Source organism: Rhineura floridana, chromosome 14 (genome assembly GCF_030035675.1).
Source record: "Rhineura floridana isolate rRhiFlo1 chromosome 14, rRhiFlo1.hap2, whole genome shotgun sequence".
NCBI lineage: Eukaryota > Metazoa > Chordata > Lepidosauria > Squamata > Rhineuridae > Rhineura > Rhineura floridana.
In genome coordinates this window covers 8,827,722-8,847,214 of record NC_084493.1, presented here as the reverse complement: position 1 = coordinate 8,847,214, position 19,493 = coordinate 8,827,722, and the positions used below count along the sequence as shown (strand labels likewise).

The window sequence follows — 19,493 nt, the reverse complement described above, 5'->3', positions numbered from 1 at the left end:
AAAGGGGGGGGGAAGAGAAGGACGAGCAAAGACACACATGCGTCTGTACTTTTCCTCCTTGTCTCTCGTACGCTTTGCTTTCTTGAGGCCACGCAACAACAAAAAAAGGTGCGCAACACCAAAACTAGAAACACACGCAGGACTGTCTACTTATCTAATCGAGTTGTTCATTTTAAAGCGGACACATATGCCAAAAGAGATTCGTAAGGTCGCCATACGTTGTAATCGACTTGAAGGCATATAATACCACATATGCCTTACTCCGACCGCGGCAATGTCTGTCTGGCTCCCCAGCCCCTGCCGGGCGGTTTGCAAAACGAAGTTGCCCTGCCCGAGGCTGCAGTCCTAACCCCACTTACTAGACCCACCGAAAACAGTAGGGCTTACTTCTGAGTAGAGACATAGGATTGCGCTTATTAAAAAAAATCCCGAATTGTGTTGCCCAGGGTGTGAGCCCGGCGCGCGGGGACTGGTTGCTTCTCTTCTGGTGCCCGATGTATATGTAAGCAGAATATAAGCGTCCTGCTGGATGTCCCGGCCACTATCAGTGGCCAGCCAAATGCCTTCGGGAAGCCCTCAAGCAGGACGAGAGGGCACCACCACTTTTGTTCTCACCTGCAAGTGGTAACCAGAACTAGGATGGAAAGATCTATCCGTTTCGGTTCTCTCAGTTTCTCATTTTCCCAATCTTAAATTCACTTCTCCACATTTCTGCAGCAATTTGCAATTTTTTAAAATCCTCAAAAAAAACCCTCAAGCATTTTAGTGCGAATTTCAATTAATAAGCACATTTTTGTAGGCAGATTTGACTGATGTACACGTTTTTGCAAGCGGTTACTTGTCATATTTTTGTATGTTCACTCATATCTTCATTTTTATGCACACTTTCCCCTAACACATGGATTTTTTTTGGTAAACATTGATTGACTGGTGAACTTCATTGCAAAATTTAAGTAAGTATGACTTTTGAAGTATGGTTGTGTTTCGGTTCTATTGTTTTGGAAAGTGCGAATTTCGTAGATTTGGCTTGAAATTCATACTGAATTGAATTCCTCACCCATCCCATCTGCTGGTCATCGACCGTAATAAAATCAATCAATCAATCCTCACCCATCCCTAATCAGATGCATGCTGTCTCCTGCAGTGAAGGTAGAACATAGCTTTATTCACTATTCATTTAGCTAAACCCCTTTGAAAGCCGTCAGCCTTGGAGGGCCTTGCTACATCCTGTGGGAGTGAATGCCAGTTTAACTACGCTTTGTGTGAAGAAGTGCTTTCTTTTGCCTGTTCTGAGTCTTCCAACTTTGAGCTTCATTGTATGACCTCATGTTCTGGTGTTCTCAACAGGTATATAAAATACAAATGGGTCGAAGTGGACGGATGGAAAGGGGTTTGTTTACACACGCGTTCGCTCTCCCTTCGTCCCTCCCTCAGGGGCCCTGTCTCCAGTATCCTAGGAGCCTATCAACATGACAAGGGGGCGTGTTAGCCACTGAGAAGAGGCTTCTAACATGCTTCCTTCTCCTTTCCTGCTAATTGGAGCCAATCAGAGTGAAAGGAGGGGGCTCAGCGACTTCTCAGTCACTAAAAGTCTCCCTTTTCATGCCTTTTGGCTCTCAGGATGTCTGTTGCAGGAGAAGGCATTAACAAGGATCTCATTCTCAACTCAGCAGAAAAAAGGGGGAAGCGGACCTGGCTGTGACGAACATGAAAGGACCCTGTACTTCTGAATTTGCCACTACACCACCAGCTAGGTGGCATTTGGGCCAAGGTAAAGTGCCTCCCTCTGTCTTATTAGTGCAATGTGAACTCAAAATCTCAGAATTCACACAGCTCCAGTGATGGATCATAAATGACAGGCCTCATACCGCCCACGATATGGGCATGGTTCAAGGGCATGATGTGTTTTGCTGCAGAGTCTGGTCAGTTTTTGAACGCTATTAGACTTGGCAAGCCACCACCAATATTTCCCATCTGATATTTCCTCTCCTATCTCAATTATCCCAGTCCTAATTCCTCACAGGAGAACTTTGCCTCTGGCAAAATGCACACCCTCACCCCTTTTTATGACACATGGTATATGGTCTGGTAAAAGGTAAACGTGTCCCCACACTTACAGTGCGAGTAGTTTCCGACTCTTGGGGTGACGTCTTGCTACGTTTACTAGGCAGACCGTATATATGGGGTGGGATTGCCAGTTCTGTCCTCAGCCTTTCTTTACCCCCCAGCATGTGCCGGGTACTCATTTTACCGACCACGGATGGATGGAAGGCTGAGTGGACCTCGACCTCTTTTACCGGAGATTTGACTTCCTCCTTCCGTTGGAATCGTATATATGGGGTGGGATTGCCAGTTCTGTCCTCAGCCTTTCTTTACCCCCCAGCATGTGCCGGGTACTCATTTTACCAACCACAGATGGATGGAAGGCTGAGTGGACCTCGACCTCTTTTACCGGAGATTTGACTTCCTCCTTCCGTTGGAATCGAACTCCGGCCATGAGCAGAGCTTCGGCTGCGTTACTGCTGCTTACCACTCTGCGCCACGGAGGACCCTATATGGTCTCGAGCATATGCATTTGTGGAGGTGTTCTTAATATCAGTGGTTATTATGGGCTACCTGTGCATTTCCATAAGCAAAATAAAAACAATGTTTAAAATGGGTCAACCAATCTATAGTCACCAATGGGGTCTAAAGTAAAATTGGCATGGATTTTTGCTGGACTGTTGGGGAGTTTATAATTATGCAATATTAGTGCAATTGCATATATTAGTAAATGCAGTTATGAAAATATGCAAGTACCCCTCTAAGTGATTTCTGTGAAATGAGCCAGCCTGGCTGTTTTAGCCAATGAGTGAAGTCAGAGGTGGGATTGAAAAGGGAGTTGTTTGGACACTAGTCTGTAAGGATCCTTGGGGTCCTAAAGAGCTGGTGTTTTCCCTTCACCTTTAGTGCACTTTTCCTGCTTCTGACTATCTTGTAGGCCTTAGAATCTCTGTAGTTTGCCCTTCCTTTTTTCCTAGCAACCAGGACACATCTTTTCTATAGTGGGTTCGTCTGAGATCAAGTACTCCCTAGAAGTTATTTCCTGCAAATACTACTACATAGTAAGTACAGGTGAATATTAAAGAATCCCCTCCCAAATGGCAAATGCAAAACGTGAAAAATTTGAAAAGAGGCTTAGGCATGTCTCATTGTGTAGGAGCTGATGTCCAGGCACTCAGTAAGAATTCACTGTGTAGTTATCTTACAATACAATGCTATACAGGTCTATTTGAGAAGTGAGTCTATTTGTGTTGAATGGGGTTTACTGCCAGGTCTAGAATAACAGCCTGGGGTTTGGTTTAGGGTTGGCACTGGGGAAAACAGGATCCTTGTGCTTTTAACAGCTGTATTTCCACAATCAGGACCAGCAGGACATAGCTGACTTCCCATGATACATATGAGGTTGTCTGAGGGGTGGACAGACTGGACTTTAATTTTGTGTTATGCCACCGCTCTCCCTGGTAGCCATTTTGTAACTGGCACTCACAGCACTCTCTCAAAATTTGAGAAGTGCCCCCTTGTCCAAAAAGCTTGGCAAGCTCTGGTGTAGACTATACTGAGCTAGATGGACCACTGGTCTGGCTTGGTATAAAACAGCTTCCAATGTTCCTGTTTCCTGACTTGCAAAGGACTATCTGGGAACATCTTGATGCCTCCTATTTGGAAGGGGAGATTTATAAACATTCCATTTTCAGACCTTTCGAGGAATTGAGAGTGTCTTGAACAAGATGCACATCAAAGGTGTGGAAGTGCCCTTACAATCAGAGCTTGGAAAAGTTACTTTTTTGAACTACAACTCCCATCAGCCCAATTCAGTGGCCATGCTGGCTGGGGCTGATGTGAGCTGTAGTTCAAAAAAGTAACTTTTCCAAGCTCTGCTTACAATAAATACCCCAATGAGTCAATGAGTCCCAAGGGTCTTGCTATGTAATATAGTATATATGAATACATATATTGAGAGCGGCACACTGTTTTTCTACACTTAAAAGCTGGTATTCTCATGCTAAACTCTGTGTATATACACACAAACTGCAATATAAGAAAATGTAAAGATGCCTGATATGCTAGGTCAGGCTATTTGTCCCAGTAGGGGGTATTGTCTGTGTGATTGGCACTGGCACCCCAGAACAGAGGTCTTCCACATCTGCCACCTGTTCCTTTTTTTGACTAGAGCTGGTGGGGAATAACCTGGGACCTTCTACATGCAATGCTTGTGCTCTTCCACCGAGTTATAATCCCTTCCCTGGGCACAGAGAATACCCAACCCAAAAGGGCCATGGCTCAGTGGGTGAGCATCTGCTCTGCACGCACACGGGCCCAGGTTCACCTCTTTGACATCTCCATGTAGGGCTGGGAGTGTCCCCTTTCTGACAACCTAGAGATCTGCTGCTAGTCAGTTTGTAGAAAATACAGAGTTAGAAAGACCAATGATCTAACTTGGTATAAGGCAGCTTCCTATGTTTTAATACCAGACAAGATTAAAATAGCCACCTAGTCAAATCAGTCTCAGAAAATAACAAGTGCATTGGTCTGGGATACAAGCAAGGCCATTATTAGGGGCATTTAAATTACTTGGCCACCTATTTGCCACCCTGGCCTTTTAGAGGGAGGAAGGGCAGGATATAAATAATAAATAAATACTTAAAGAAAATATTTTAATAAAAAAAGAGAAGAAATGTGATAATTGTTACTTAAAGAAATTAACAGGCTAGAAGAGGAACATAAAATAACCTTATCAAATAAAGTGTATAGGAAGCTGAATATTTCTAGGAAGCAATTAGATTTAATTGACACATATAAGACCTATCAGAAAATTATTATTTTTTGAACAAAAAAATGTTGAATGGGGAAATAAGGCTTATCAGCTTAAGAAACGAAAGCAAAAAACCGAAGTTCCATCAGTAAGGAAAAAGGCCTGGTGGACTATATTGGATGAGGAAATCGTAGAGGAATTTGAGAAGTACTATTAAAAAATAAAAAACATTCAGTTTATCAAAAGGATCAAGACAAGACTGCCCCTTGTCCCCTCTACTATTTATGGATATAGAACCTTTAACAGCCAGGATAAGAGAAAACCTAGAGATTAAGGGAATTCTAATGAAAAAAAGGGAATTCTGATGAAAAAACAAAACTATGTGCAGATGATATAGTTTTAACATTAACAGAGCCTATATAGTCGCTGAAGGCTTTGGAAAAGCATATAAAAGATTATGGACAATTGGCAGGTTATAAGCTGAATAAAACCAAAACAAAAATCATAAGGCTAAAAATGAGAGAAGAATTTAGACAACAATTCAAAGAGAAATTTGATCACCGTTGGTCAACAAACCCAGTTCGATATCTTGGAATAAAAGTAGATTCAAATTTCCAGAATGTATACAAATATAATTATGAAGTGCTCTTTAAAGAATGCTTAGCTTTAATAGAGGAGTGGAAGAAATCTATCCTTTTCTGGAAGGATAACAGCCATTAAAGTGATGATCATTCCTAAATCAATCTTCTATTCCAACAATTACTAATTAAACTAACTAAAAATCAGCTGAATGAATGGCAGAGAATTCTAATGAAATTTATTTGGCAAGATAAAAAGTCTAGGGTCAAAGCATCCATTTTATATGAAAACGACAGAGAGGGCTTAAAGCCCCCAATATAGTTGTTTTGTATACTGCAAATAGTTTAAATTGGCTAACAGGTTGGATTAAAGAGCCTTATTCAGACATATCTAGATTTGAACAGGACGCTTTAGGAATGCCTGCTCATGAAATATGGAGAGAAAAGCTAGAAGCAAGGAGCTCAAAAACAATTTCATTTTATGCAATATTGTGAGAGTATGGGACAGACAGAAAAGATGGTTGAGTCCTAGCCCCTCACCTTTGCAGTCTATACTTGACAAGTTGCATATCACCTCAGGAGGAGGTCTTCAAGACTGACCGTAAAATACAAGCTTTTTAGGTTAAACAATCTATAAAAAATGGACATATGCTTTCCTATTTGAAAATAAAAGCTAAGATGCAGGGCAGAAACCAAATTGGTTTGCATATTTGCAAGAGCTACAGCTGAAGAACATACAGTATGAGGAAACCTGACATAGCTTTAACAGAGTTTGAAAAGCTAATTCTGAACAACGATAGACACCATTTAGCAAAACTTTTGCTTCAATATGAAACCGAGCCTGAACAAATTAAGGAATTTATTATTAAATGGGGACAAGCCATAGGAGAAAACGTTCATTTAGATATATGGGAAAACCTTTGGAAAGTCTCACGTAGATTCTCTCTCAATGCGGCTATAAGAGAAAATTGTTATGTTAATGTGTAAGATGGTACATCAGTCCTGTGAAAATTCATATAATAAAACAGTTACTCTCCGATATGCTGGAAATGCCAGGAGGATAGAGGTGTTATGGTGGAGATGTGAGATTGAAAAGAAATACTGGAAAGTAATATACGAACAACTGATCAAGATCTTAGGATACTGGATACCTTTTGGAACTTCCCAGGAGGATCCCTCCACCTGTGCTGCCTCTGAGACGGGCTCCCGTCTTGGATGAAACTTATCCAGTTTTAAATTCAGTCAGAAGGGTTTTTTCTGACTGGGGATGATTTCTTCCGGATAAGGAAGAAGCGTGAGATCTGCCACATAGTTTTGTTTTGATTGTTGGAGCCTGGAATTCGTCAGAATTGTCTGTCTTCCAGCAGTTCAGACAGAGTGAGGATTTTATGCTAGCTCAGCTGGATAAGTGACGCGTGTTTTTTTAACGGACTAGCAGGCAAACCTCCTGTCTACATTTATCATTTTCTTATCTATATAGCTAAAGAGATTTGTCAAAGTAACAACAATTAAGATAACCTAGATGAGATAAGACTTTCCTTCTTTATTTACGGAACTAAGGGGGAAGAAAATATAAATAGCTTATCTTTTTTTTTTTTTAATTGCAAAAAGCTGACATGGAAAATTGCGTTTTAAAGATTACAACGGATGAGAGCTTTCTGATTGGGAGAGATAAGAAATCTTTTTGATTTACAAGACTTTTGTGCAATGTATATAAGGGACTATTTTTTCTGATTTACTTTTTTGTTGTTGTTGATGATGAATCTGCTCATTCTCTCTGCTACTAGTTATTTGAACGCTGTGAACTAAAAGCTGTTTTTGCACTTCTGGACATTTAAGAGATAAGGACTGTCTAGCGTGTGACGTTAGTTGGTTGGAAAGATTAACTCCTTTGTAACTGGATAAAGAAATAAACTGCTCTTTGCTTGGGACATTGAAAATTGAAGGAGTTTTGTTCTTTTGGTTTTAAGAATGGCAATTAAGAAGATCATGGATGTACAAGAAGGGACTTTATTTCTAGACATGCTTCAGAAAATAATGGATGGGATTAACTCAATAAAACAAGAACTGAGAAATAATAGACAAGCGTGGAGAACTGAATTTCATGAAATGAGACAGGAGCTGAAAGAAACTCAGGATTCTATGAGAAAGGAGAATAAAGATAGATCTGGAAAACAAAAAAAGGATGAAAGAGAAATTAAAGGCAAGGTTCAATGTATGGAGATTGGCTTAAATATGGACATGAAAAAAGATTTGGATTTCCTGGTTGTGACGGATCCTGGAGATAAATATTACAGTTTGGAATACAGCGCTGTCTCTGAAGGAATTGAAGAGATTGGAGATAAAGATATTATCGGTTCAAAAAAATTCCTGGACTGGAAGGATTTGATGGAACTTGAAATGGAGAAAGTTAATAGAATTAATCCCTGTTTTGCGTCAATGGAAAAACCTTCAAGAAATGTACTAGTGTATCATGTGGAAAAGAGGAGCAGAGATGCGGCTTTGAAACAATACTTCAGTGTTACGTTTGGATTTGATGGTAAGAAAATATCTGTGATGGAGGAAATTCCTATCAGACTTTTATTATATGACAATGACAGCAAGATTTTTGGGTGCGTAAAGATGGAAGATGGACCCAATATGGATAATGACAGAAGAGCGATTTGAAACTACTGGACTCAGTAGATTTGATGAGTTGGATTAATTGACATGTTTATTTAGAAAAAAAATGATTGACATATATCTCAAGGATTGGAAACTTCTCTTTGACTTTTGGTGGAAGATTAAAATGATATGATGTTAATGAGATTTGAAACCAACTAAGATAACTGCTGGAGGAAGGTGATTTTATAATCTATTAAGAGATAGGTCTGTTATATATTATAGATTTATAGTTGAATTATAGTGTTTTGAAATTACTGGATTTAGTAGATTTGATGAGCTGGATTAATTGGCATGTTTATTTAGAAAAAAAATTGATTGATATATATCTCAAGGATTGGAAACTTCTCTTTGACTTTTTGTGGAATATTAAAATGATATGATGTTAATGAGATTTGAAACCAACTAAGATAACCGCTGGAGGAAGGTGATTTTATAATCTATTAAGAGATAGGTTTGTTATATATTATAGATTTATAGCTGAACTATGACAAATCGGAAGTCAATATTTTTATATATATGCATTTTTTTTGTATTGTATTAGTTATTGATTTGTGTTGTTTTCTTTTTGTATTTTGGTTTTGAAAATTAGAATAAAAATTAATTAAAAAAAAAAAGGATACTGGATACCTTTTAATCCTCTAATATTCTTGTTGAACTATCTAAACTACTCCGTAAATGTGGCTGTAAGAACACAATGTGCTAAATACTAGAGAGTGAGTATGATGCCAACAGTTAAAGGCTGGAGGGAGAAAAGGCTGGTATTATGCAGTAATAGTTATAGAACTTTTGATGCTTCAACGAATGAGGAGGAATGATAGCTTTTTGGATAAATGGCAAAGGTTTCTTCAATATATCCAAAATTATTGTCCAATATCTGAGCTGTATTCTGGATTTATGTTGTTCTGAGTAAGTTATTTCATAAAATTTAGCTCCAACAGTCCTTTAGTTATAGGTTGGAAAGGTGAACAGCTTGTATATGATTTTGATATTCCTATATATTTTTGTTTCCTTATATGTAAGATGGGTTACTTTTCTTCGATGTATCTTGCAGGGTGTTTTTCAGGTATAAAGAATTTAAAAAATTAAATGCAAAAATGAAAATAACCACCCAAGCTTATTTAAACTTTTTTTTTAATGTAGCGGAGTAGTATAAGTGGGCACATTTCTAAGGTGGCATCATTGCTCACCTTGTCCTACTGAACTGCACTAGCTCTCATGCAGGGCCCATGGGATATGTGTACTTACTGTTCATTGCTGCTGGCCTTCCCCCAGGTCAGAAAGTACTCAAATGTTTTAAGAGCCTCACAGGAGGCCACCAGCTATAGTGGTTTTAAGATGGTCACTAGATGTCTTGGAAATCCAACACGTGCCATGAGCCCCTTAGAGAACTCATGGTAAGAATCGTCTAGAGCCTGGGGAGGGGCCCAGTGTGGTGGATGAAGGTGATGGGGAAGTGTTCAGTGATCTGCCCGCTTGGGCCCTCCTCCGAGGTGTCAATCCGCTGCTGAGCCTGCCTCCTGTGGTGGGCATGCCCTCAGCTCAGGAGGGAAGTTTAGAGGTGGGGCCAGAGGAGGATCTGGCAGAATCATCCCACCCCAATCACCACAGACATGCTGTTGGTGGCGCAGGCGCAAACAAACTGAGCCCGTTCACTAGCCTACCTATAGGAGTGCCCGCTTGCTTGGCCAGCCCCAAAATGAGATCAAAGCCCCACAAAAGTAGAGGTGCCTGCCCCTGTCCTTTATTAAGGGGATTCAGAGGGCATGTCAAGTGTTGCACCATCATATTTGCTTGAGTAGCCATGCTGCTCCATGCGTTGAAGAAATGATAGTCTTTGCAAGCTGTAGCATCCTGACCTGTGTTCAAGTTGTGTGCTAAACTGTGAATTAAAGCCCTTGGTAATAACCAAGCCAAGAGTCCCATGTCTTGATTCTGTTGATGGGAGCCAGGACACCCTGATGGACCAAACTGGAGATGGCAAATGTTGGCATGGTGGGAAAGGGAGGGTGTTTGTGTCTTTTTACATCTTTAATGCGATTGTAGTAAGGTGAAGAAATTTTGGACCACGGTAGTTAATGTGTCAAAGGAAATTTTTCAATGTGAATTTATATTGGATTCTGTAATGTGTCTATTAAACTATGTAACAGATGGGACAGTACCCATTTAATTGGAATCAGGTACTATATATAGCAACTGTCAGGATTTTACATGCTAAATCATAGAAAAACTCTTATAAATGAAGCAAACATGATTTAGTTAGAAAAGCTTTGTAGCAGCTGAATGTAATAAATTGGACAGCAATGCTGAAGGATGGGAATAAGTATTCAAATGTTACACAAATAGAATCTGGTGACACAAATTTCAGGGAAAGGGATAGATTATATGATTTTATAACACGCACTCAAGTTGCATACAAAGACAGACGCGGCTATTTGGAGGTATTATCTTTGATTAATTGTATTTAAATGTAAGTTGTTTACTAACTTTTATAAGTCATTTATAATAAATTGATAGTGAGGTACTTGCATGGCTTTTAACTTTTTTGCTCTGTAAGGTTTTATAAGCTTGGAATGGTAGAAATGTTTGTATTGGTAGTATTCTTGTAAATCACTGGATCCAGATGGCATCCACCCAAGAACAGAAAGAATTCAAATGTGAAATTGCTGATATTATAACAAAAATATTAACCTGTCTCTTGGACCAGCCCCCATTCCTGAAGATTGTGAAGTGGCCAATATAACACCAATTTTTACAAAGGGATCCAGAGAGAATCTGTGAAATTACAGGCCAGTTAGCTTAACATCTGTTCTGGGAAAACTGATAGAAAGCATTATTAAAGAATTACCAATCACATAGAAGAAGTTTCACAATAATAAGTCCTGTCTACCTCACCTTTCTGAGTTCGACAGCATCAACAAACATATGAATAGGGGTAAAACAGCAGATATTTTGTACTCAAGACTTTCAGAAAGCATGAAGAGAAGTTATAAGAAGTTGTGCATGGTGTGGAAGAGGGGTTGCCAAACTGTTTAGACTACTCTGAATTTTGAGAGCACTGGGGCGTCAGTCACAAAATGGCTGACATGGGGGCGTGGCATAACACAAAATTAGAGAGTGTATAGTCATGGTGAAGCTTTTCCCATGATTGTGTTTTCATAGTAGGAAAAGCCCGTTGAATTTCTGAGTAGACATGTATTCCACTGTGCTGTAAGTTACCTATACAGTGAATTCTTAATGAGTGCATAGTCTTTAGTTCCGCACAGCAGGCAGTATGCCTCTTTGCAAAGTTTTCACATTTGCCTTTTGTTGGGAGGGGGTTCTTTAACATCCACCCACACTTACTGTGTAGTAGTATTTGCAGAAAACAACTTCTAGGGACTACTTGATTTCAGATGAACCCACCACATAAAAGATGCATTTTGGTTCCTAGGGGGAAAGGAAGGGCAAACAACAGAGATTCCAAGGACTAGAATATAAGACAGAAGCAGGTAAAGAGCACTAAAGAGGAGGGGGAAACAGCAGCTCTTTAGGATCTCAGGGATTTCTGTTGACTGGTGTCTAAATAACTCATTTATCAGTCACAGCTCTGACCTCACACACTGACTTAAAATGCTGACGGGGGAGCAGCTAGGCTGGCTTATTTAACAGAAATCACGTAAAGTACCTGCATATTTTGCTTCATCACAGTACTTTCTTTCTAGGAGTGGTAGAGGCGTACTTTTGAAAAAAAATGAAAGCTCACGAGTCTGGGGCCTGGGTGGCAACAATAAGGGCATTTCCAGGTGCCATGGCTCCCAATGGTGCTGCACTGGCAACTCCTCAAATAGAACGTGGGTACATTTTTTCTCTCCCTCATATAACACTAGAACCCAGGATCATCCAATGAAGCTGAATATTGGAAGACTCAGAGCAGACAAATGGAAGTGATTCTTAATACAGCATATAGTTATACTATGGAATTCACTAGCACAAGTTGTAATCGTGGCCACCAACTTGGATGGCTTTAAAATGGGGTTAGACAAATTCATGGAGGATAAGGCTATCAATGGCTACTAGTCACGATGGCTACATATTACCTCCAGGATCAGATGATGTACTTCTGAATACTAGTTGTTGGGACGCAGAAGTGGAAAAAGCGCTGTTTGCGGTTATATCCTGGTAAACTAGATGGGCCTTTGGTGTGATCCCCCACAGCTCTTATGAAATCAGTAGTGTGGATTCCTCCAGATCAATGAGACACAAGGAAGAGAGAAAGAAAAGAAAAGCAGTAGAGTCACACATCCCTGGTCTGGAGATGGGACTTCCTGGTTCCTTTTGTCAGCATCCCCCATAGAAAGAAATGGGAAAATTAAGAATTTTAGTCTAGCAGAGTGCTGTTCCCAAAACAAAAAAGTAGCAGCGCAAATGTTTCATGTTCTTCTGAACTCAGCTCTTTTTCTATGCGAAAAAAATGATTATATATTTGGTTCTTGAGCATATTAAAAATTCAACACAACTGGATGACTTCTTGGCTTTACTCCTACCTTTTGTTGTGGGAGGGTGTGGCATTTTACTGTCAAATCACAGTATGTTAAAATCCTAATTTCACTTTTGTTTTCTATGTCACCCTATACTTTAAAAAGACCCTGGACTTTTTGCAGCTGGCGTGAAGTGCACTGAAAAGTGTAGGATGAACAAATGATTAACAAGAATATGTGTCAACACTTCGCAAGCGAACCAGGATGAATGCTCAATAAAGACCGGGCATAGCCTAATCACTGCATAAGCTTTGTGCAAGCAAATGCGGATGAATCTGCTATATATTTTGTTTGTTTTGCATTTCAACCCCTTGAAAGATAATGTAATCAAATTTAGCATGATGGTTTCTGAAATCGAGGAGGCGTTCATCTATGTTAGAATACATTTAAATGCCATTTTGAATCAAGATGGTGGGCTGAACCTTTGGAAACTGCACTGATTTTAACCAATGATTTCAAAACTGAACTGATCTTTTTATAGTTTCTTAGAATTTCTGAGAAATTCTGAGTCCACAGCTGCTATTGCTGAACAAACAGGTTGTAGAGAAATCCCTACTGAGCTGCAACTCAAGTTCCTGAGTGCAGTCCACTGTCCTGAAGGAACAGTAAGAATAAAAATGGGAATTGAACATCATTTTATTTTTGCAAATATGATCAATTTTTTTTAAAAAAACACTCATCATTTTGGGCAGGGAAAGATTTGGATAACATAACATAGATTCAGCAGATATGTTTGCATAAATACTAATATCATATATACACCAAAAATATTTCCTTTTAATTTTTGTTAAGATTATGGAGGCTGATAGCCATTACATCAGGCAGAAGTCTCAGTCCTCATGTAAATGTGGTTGCTTGCCCTTCTGATCTATGTTAGATGAGACACGAAGGAGGCTGCAGCGAGGAAAGGAGAAGCAGCAACATAAATAGAGCTTCCTCAAAACTCATCCTCAGCTTTTCTGCCACCGTACAGAACAGCCAGCAAACAGAAGTCAATTCCAGGAAGAATTTTTATTGAACCATTTCTGCCCATAATAAATACAGCCATAGAACAGAAAAATGGGGGGGGGGACTCACAGCACAACAAGGATGCCAGAGTCACAGGGAAATTTCAGCAATCCAACACCTTCTTTATCAGCCTTTTCCAACCTGATGCCCTCCACGTGTTGGACTACAACTCCCATGCTGGCTGGGGCTGACAGAGTTGTAGTCCCAAACATCTGGAGAGCACAAGGCTATTTGTTGCTGAGCTAGTGCACCTTGTTTTCTATTGTGGATAATTTCCTGTTGCCCTATCTCAGCCTTCACCTGTATTTTACGTAGGGACAAGGAGACACAGCAAGGCAAGCTGGGTACAGGGAGACAGATGGCTGAGCCTAGAAAGGATGGGCAACTAAAGAGGGCATGACAAGAGAGGGAAGCCACGTGGTCACTGTGTCAAGGAGTGGACAATGTCCTTCACCAGCATGGTGCCAATCAACATCTTCTCACTGTTGATAGTAAGGTGTGCCATGTTGCCCGCCTTCTTCTCCAGTGTGATGAGGATGAGGCTTCCGCTGCTAACCGTCTTAGCGGCAAACCTGTCCACAGGGAGAACAACCCAAAAGGAAGAGGTGAGTGCATGTGTCGCAGTGTTAGCACGGTTAGTAGTGATGACAGCAGCCTTTCCTAGCCTAGTGCCATGTGCAGATATTTTGAACTACAACTCCCATCAGCCCCAGCCAATGCAGGATGGGAGCTGCAGTCCAAAACATCTGCAGGGCCCCAGGTTGGGGAAGGCTGGGTTTGAGTGCGGGATTAGGTCGAAGGAAACCCAGGTTCAAATCCCCACTGGGTGACCTTGGCCAGTCACTTTCAGCTTTACCTACCACACCGGGTTGGTGTGGAAGAAATAACAGGTGGAAGACAGAAGGCCCGTGTATGCCACATCTGAGGTCTTTGGAGCAAATAAAAAGTGGGATATAAATGCAATCAGTCAAATCAATAAAAGCTCCAGCCACTCCACACACTTCAATAATCTCAACCCTTATATACCCAGTTGATCACTGTGTCTGCAGGTGAGGGTCTCCTGCAGATACCATCTTATCTGGAAGTCTATTCCGCACAACATAGGAAGCGGAACCTTAAAGTTCCTCCCCTTAAATATTATACAGGTTCCATCTCTGTTATCTTTTTGGTGCCTACTGAAGACCTTCTTCTTTCAACAAGCCTTTTAAGTAGAGACCTTATCCCAGTCTGCATCTGTGTTGGAACTGCTTTTTAAGATGTTTTTAAAGATGTTTTAATATATTTTAAAGTCTGTTTTTTATATTTTTAGATTTTTTTTGTGTTTTTGTTTGCCACCCTGGGCTCCTTCTGGGAAGAAGGGTGGGATATAAATTATTATTATTATTATTATTATTATTATTGTGTTATACAGCGGGTAAACTGAGATCCATCCTCATTTCCCCAACATGCTTGCACTGTTATTCAGTTGCTTATACCCAAGGAACATTTTCCCATACTAATTCCTCCGTCATCCATATTGAGTCAATAATTATGCTTGTCCCCTCTCCACCTTAGTGAGGCTAATAGCAGTTCTGAGTGATTACAGCGGAAAACAGCTAGAAGTCTTAGGATGCAACTCAGCAAGGAGAAGAGTAGATAGTGAGGGGAGCCTCTGTTCTTCCTAGATTGTCTTTCTGACCTAGCCTATGCTAGCCTTCCTTCAGGTGCTAGATTGATGCTAGTAGGGTTGCTGACTTCATTTCCTGCTCCTCCCCTCTTCTTCATCCTACTTTGGGAGATGAAACACACTTCCTTTCTCCCTCTCCTGCAGAGATGAAAGAGCACACATGGCTCTTTGCATCTCCCACTTTAGTTAGTATAGGTTATTTCCTATCCAATATGTATTCCTACAATGAATGTAAACTTGTTTTCTAAACCCAGAGTCTCAGTGTGATTATATCCAGGGTAAAGTGGGCTTCTACGGTCTACTACGAAGGCCCTCCTCCGGGTTCCGACTCATAGGGAAGCCCGGAGAGTGGTGACAAGATCTAGGGCCTTCTCAGTGGTGGCCCCCAAACTATGGAATGGTCTTCCCGAGGAGGTGCGCCTGGCGCCGACACTATCATCTTTTCGGCGCCAGGTTAAAACCTTTCTCTTCTGAGGCATTTTAATTCCTGTTAATTGTAAATTATTATATTTTGATTTTAGACTGTACAGTTTTGTGTTATTTTTATTGTATTTTTAATGTTCACCGCCCAGAGAGCTGTTGCTAGTCGGGCGGTATATAAGCTTAATTAAATAAATAAATAAATAAATTCTTCAACAGGGATCCTGTTACAGTTCAGCTTCTGCCAGCATTCAATTCCAAATGCTAACAAAAACAGCGTGGGGGAAAGAGTTAAGCACCTCTTCTCAGAGTCCACTACCAATTCATACCCCTTTCAGCACCACCGCCCTGGCTGCTCATAAAGTTTTTTTTTTTTAAAAAGGACATAATGAGATCCATTTGGCTTTTATGTTGTGTAGCCTTTATTTTCCACCAAGGAGAAAAGAACAAAAAGAAAAGCATAAAAAGTCAGTCTGAAAACTGAGCAGTATGCATGAGTCCAGATGTATATGTCTAAAGCCGAGAGGTAAGAGCTCATGAGGGAACAGGAGTCCTAGAGAGGCACACAATACTAGGACAAGTGAGATTACAGTCCCTAGAGAGGCAGGACATACTAAGAGACTAAAGAGAGGGTTGTGTACAGTAGTTGATGTGAGCAAAGCCTCACTCACAGCCTCTCTCAAGGGAACCCAGCAGTCTAGATTTAAGCATCCTAGATATTTTGACACTAAGGCTGCCAAATCCAAAATTAAAAAGAGCAATGGGGATTTATTTATTTTTTTAAAAACAGACTTTTAGGTTCCATAGGACTCTGAAATTATACAGTCAGGCAAAAGAGTTCAGAACTAGGTAGATGGCAGTTTAATTGCCCCAGCTGTGACCCATGTGGCAGGGTTGTTGCCAAATTTATGACTGCTCTTCACTGGTAGGCCCCAAGGCAGGTCACAACAATATAGCATACATTATTAAAAACAGGTTAAAACAAATTAAATTCACAACTAGAGTGGGTCTGTCTGTGTCTGTGTGTTTGTGTCAAAAGCCAGGGTAAATAGGTACAATAGCATACGATTAAAGCTGCACAGCAAAAGTGCCAGAGGCACCTTTGTGGAGACAGAATTCCACAATTTAGGGTCTGCAGCAGAGAAGGCCCTCTCCCAGGCCACCATCTCCTAAATTTCTGAGGGCAGTGAAACTACTAAGAGGTAGTTCCTCGCTCCTTATGAGTGCTGGCTCTATAAAGCCTCCGCATACCTTCCATTCCCTTTCTTCCATCACAGCCTAGTACAACAGCTGGAAATTTGTGAGCGTCAAGGTCAAATATCTGAGAACACAGCCAATAGCAAAAGCAGTCAGACCTGCAGGTTTGCCCCTAAAGAACGGATTGGAAGCAACCCATGAAAGCAAGGAAGTGTTCCTCCATATGTTATCGGCCTCCATCTCCCATCAGCCACAGCCAGTGGTCAGGGATGAAAGGAGATATAGTCCAGCAACAAATGGAGAGCCTCAGGTTCCCCACCCCTGGATTAGAAGCAGCAGAGGCTGCAACGATCTCAACATGCATCAGCCATCTCCTCACCGATACTCCTTATCTGAACCGCAGGGCACACGGCTGACGTTAGCTGCAGCTGTCACCTGTTGCACAATCACGTGGTCACTCTGGCATTTGTCAGGCAGAGTCAGCTTCTCTGTGATCTCACTCATTCCTGTTAGCTTTCCTGGAGGACAGAAGGGGAAGGGGAAACAGTAGTCATCTGGGCAGAGACAAAATTCTTTTTGGATAAAAGGATAGTGTATGGCATCGGAGGAAATGGTACAGGTTCCACTGCTATCTGGGATACAAGCCACTCTAGAATGGCAGAGTTCTGCTCTGCGTAGCTTCTTGACAGCTCTCACTTTGGACCTTATATGAAGCTGTGGAATTCCCATGTCCTAAAAACATTTGATACTGGCAACTTAAGGATTTGAATCCCCACCCCACTGCCTTACCTGCTTCTGTCCCTGAGATTTAGAAGTCAAAGTTTCCCAGCTATTCAAACACTTCTGGGCAATTCTGACCTATAAATGTCCTGCCCATTCTCCTAAGGAAAAAGCAGCAGCCCACAGTGACTAATGCGGTGCCTGCAACCCCCGCTTCTTTATCCACACCCCACCTGGCATCCTATGACGTCGGGTGTAGGGCAGGTGGCATGGTTTGTACAAAATGACCTTGCAGGCCTAATTAGGCCCACAGGCTACAGGTTTCCCACTCCGAGCCTAGACGCAGGACTGGCACTTGCTGCTGCAAGTGTGAAACCCGGGGCACTTTAAAAGATATGATCTATTTGTACCTGTTTTTAGAAGCTATGCTGACTTGGTTTTATTGTAATGCTGCCTTACCGATGTGTTATATTGTTAATATTATTATATTGTTATCTTTCCTGGGATCATATTATTGTCATCATCATCTTCTCACCTTTACTCCAAGGAGTGTGGTGTGGTTCAAATTTCCATTCAGCCATGAAGCACACTGGGTGACCTTGGGCCAGTCATTGCCTCTCAGCCTAACCTACCTCACAGGGTTGTTGTGGGGATTAAATTAGGAGGGGGAGAAGATTTACGCCACTTTGAGCTCCTTGGAGGAAAGGTGAGATATAAATGCAATAATAAATACATAAATAAATAAATAAGGTGTGCTACAGCATTTGGACTGTTTGTTTGTGTGAACAGCTTTGAGCACATATGTATTTGTGGAAAATGCGGTATATAAATAAATTGATAATAATAATAGGTTAGGCTGAGAGGCAGTGACTGGCCCAAGGTCACCCAATGATGAACAGCAGGGCTAGAAATTCTCTTATAAATAAATAAATCTCAGTCCCAAGGGTTAACATCACATCGTAGATGTGTCCAGAGGGTGACCTTAGACATTGTTGTCTTACTTGGCACTCTTGGAGGCTGCCCAAGATGCTTCTATGCCTTCTCTGCTTCCCTGTGCTTGCTAGCATCGCTACTTCAAACCTATTTAAAATTAATTTTGCTTTAGTTTTTATAAGTTTTAGCTTTGGGGGGGGTGTGGGGAGCTACTTTGGAAGCATATTTAAATGGAAAAGTTAAATGGAAAAGTTTCATACAAAATATTTGCAATACATAAATATTTATATAGTTCCTATTTTTGAATGCAGATTATCTATTAAAATAATGTGATAAGAGCAGCAGCGTTGGCGGCCACCAGGAACAGTGGCAACAGTAGCTGAGTTGTAGCTTTCTGGTGTATGTAACCATCTGCACTTGCCGAACAATAAGGCTGGCCCTAATCCTGAATTTTGCCCAAACTTGCCCATTTTCAGTCCCTGCCCAGCTCAGCGTTATCCCTCTAGATACAAGGGAAATAGAATAGCAACACTTTCTGCTTGGATGAGGATTAGTGTTGTCTACACTTGCGGCTGTTCCCTGATCTCAGTAAGAATAGGTCTGCTCTCCAGAATTTGAATGATAGCTTTTGGGGCAGAACCAAGCAGAAAGACTTTTCTGGGGCTGAATCACTTCAGGCTGCAAACAGGAGAAAAGGAGAGGGGATTTGACAGGTGGGCATGGCCCCCCATCTGTCCATCACCTGACATCACAATGATGTCAGGTGCAAGGTGCTTTGAAGTCCCAACGTCCTGAATCAGGAACAGGGTTTGCATGGAATCCTGCCAGAATGGACAAGAGTTAAGCCACCCAATTTATCAAGTTGAGCAGGGCTCTTGTGCTTTTAACAGCTGTATGGCAGGCAGAAATTCAACAAGTTAAGCCTTTTCTAGTATGGAAATTCAGTTATGGGAAAAGCTTCACCTGTTGACACGGTAGTTCTGTTTGCACATCAT

The 19,493-nt window shown here is 41.1% G+C and overlaps 1 protein-coding gene across 6 annotated transcripts in view; it reads right to left on the bottom strand.

The window, feature by feature from the left end:
- Positions 1–13,546: 13,546 nt before the first annotated feature.
- AP3B2 (adaptor related protein complex 3 subunit beta 2) overlaps positions 13,547–19,493 on the bottom strand; it is a 76,450-nt gene continuing 70,503 nt past the window's right edge. For all 6 annotated transcript variants that reach the window (XM_061595109.1, XM_061595111.1, XM_061595107.1 and 3 more), the window contains 2 exons: positions 17,225–17,363; positions 13,547–14,134 (listed from right to left, as the gene is read on the bottom strand). In XM_061595109.1, coding sequence (XP_061451093.1) covers positions 13,984–14,134; positions 17,225–17,363 — 290 coding nt within the window. In that variant the 3' untranslated portion in view covers positions 13,547–13,983. The remainder of the gene's footprint in view (positions 14,135–17,224; positions 17,364–19,493) is intronic.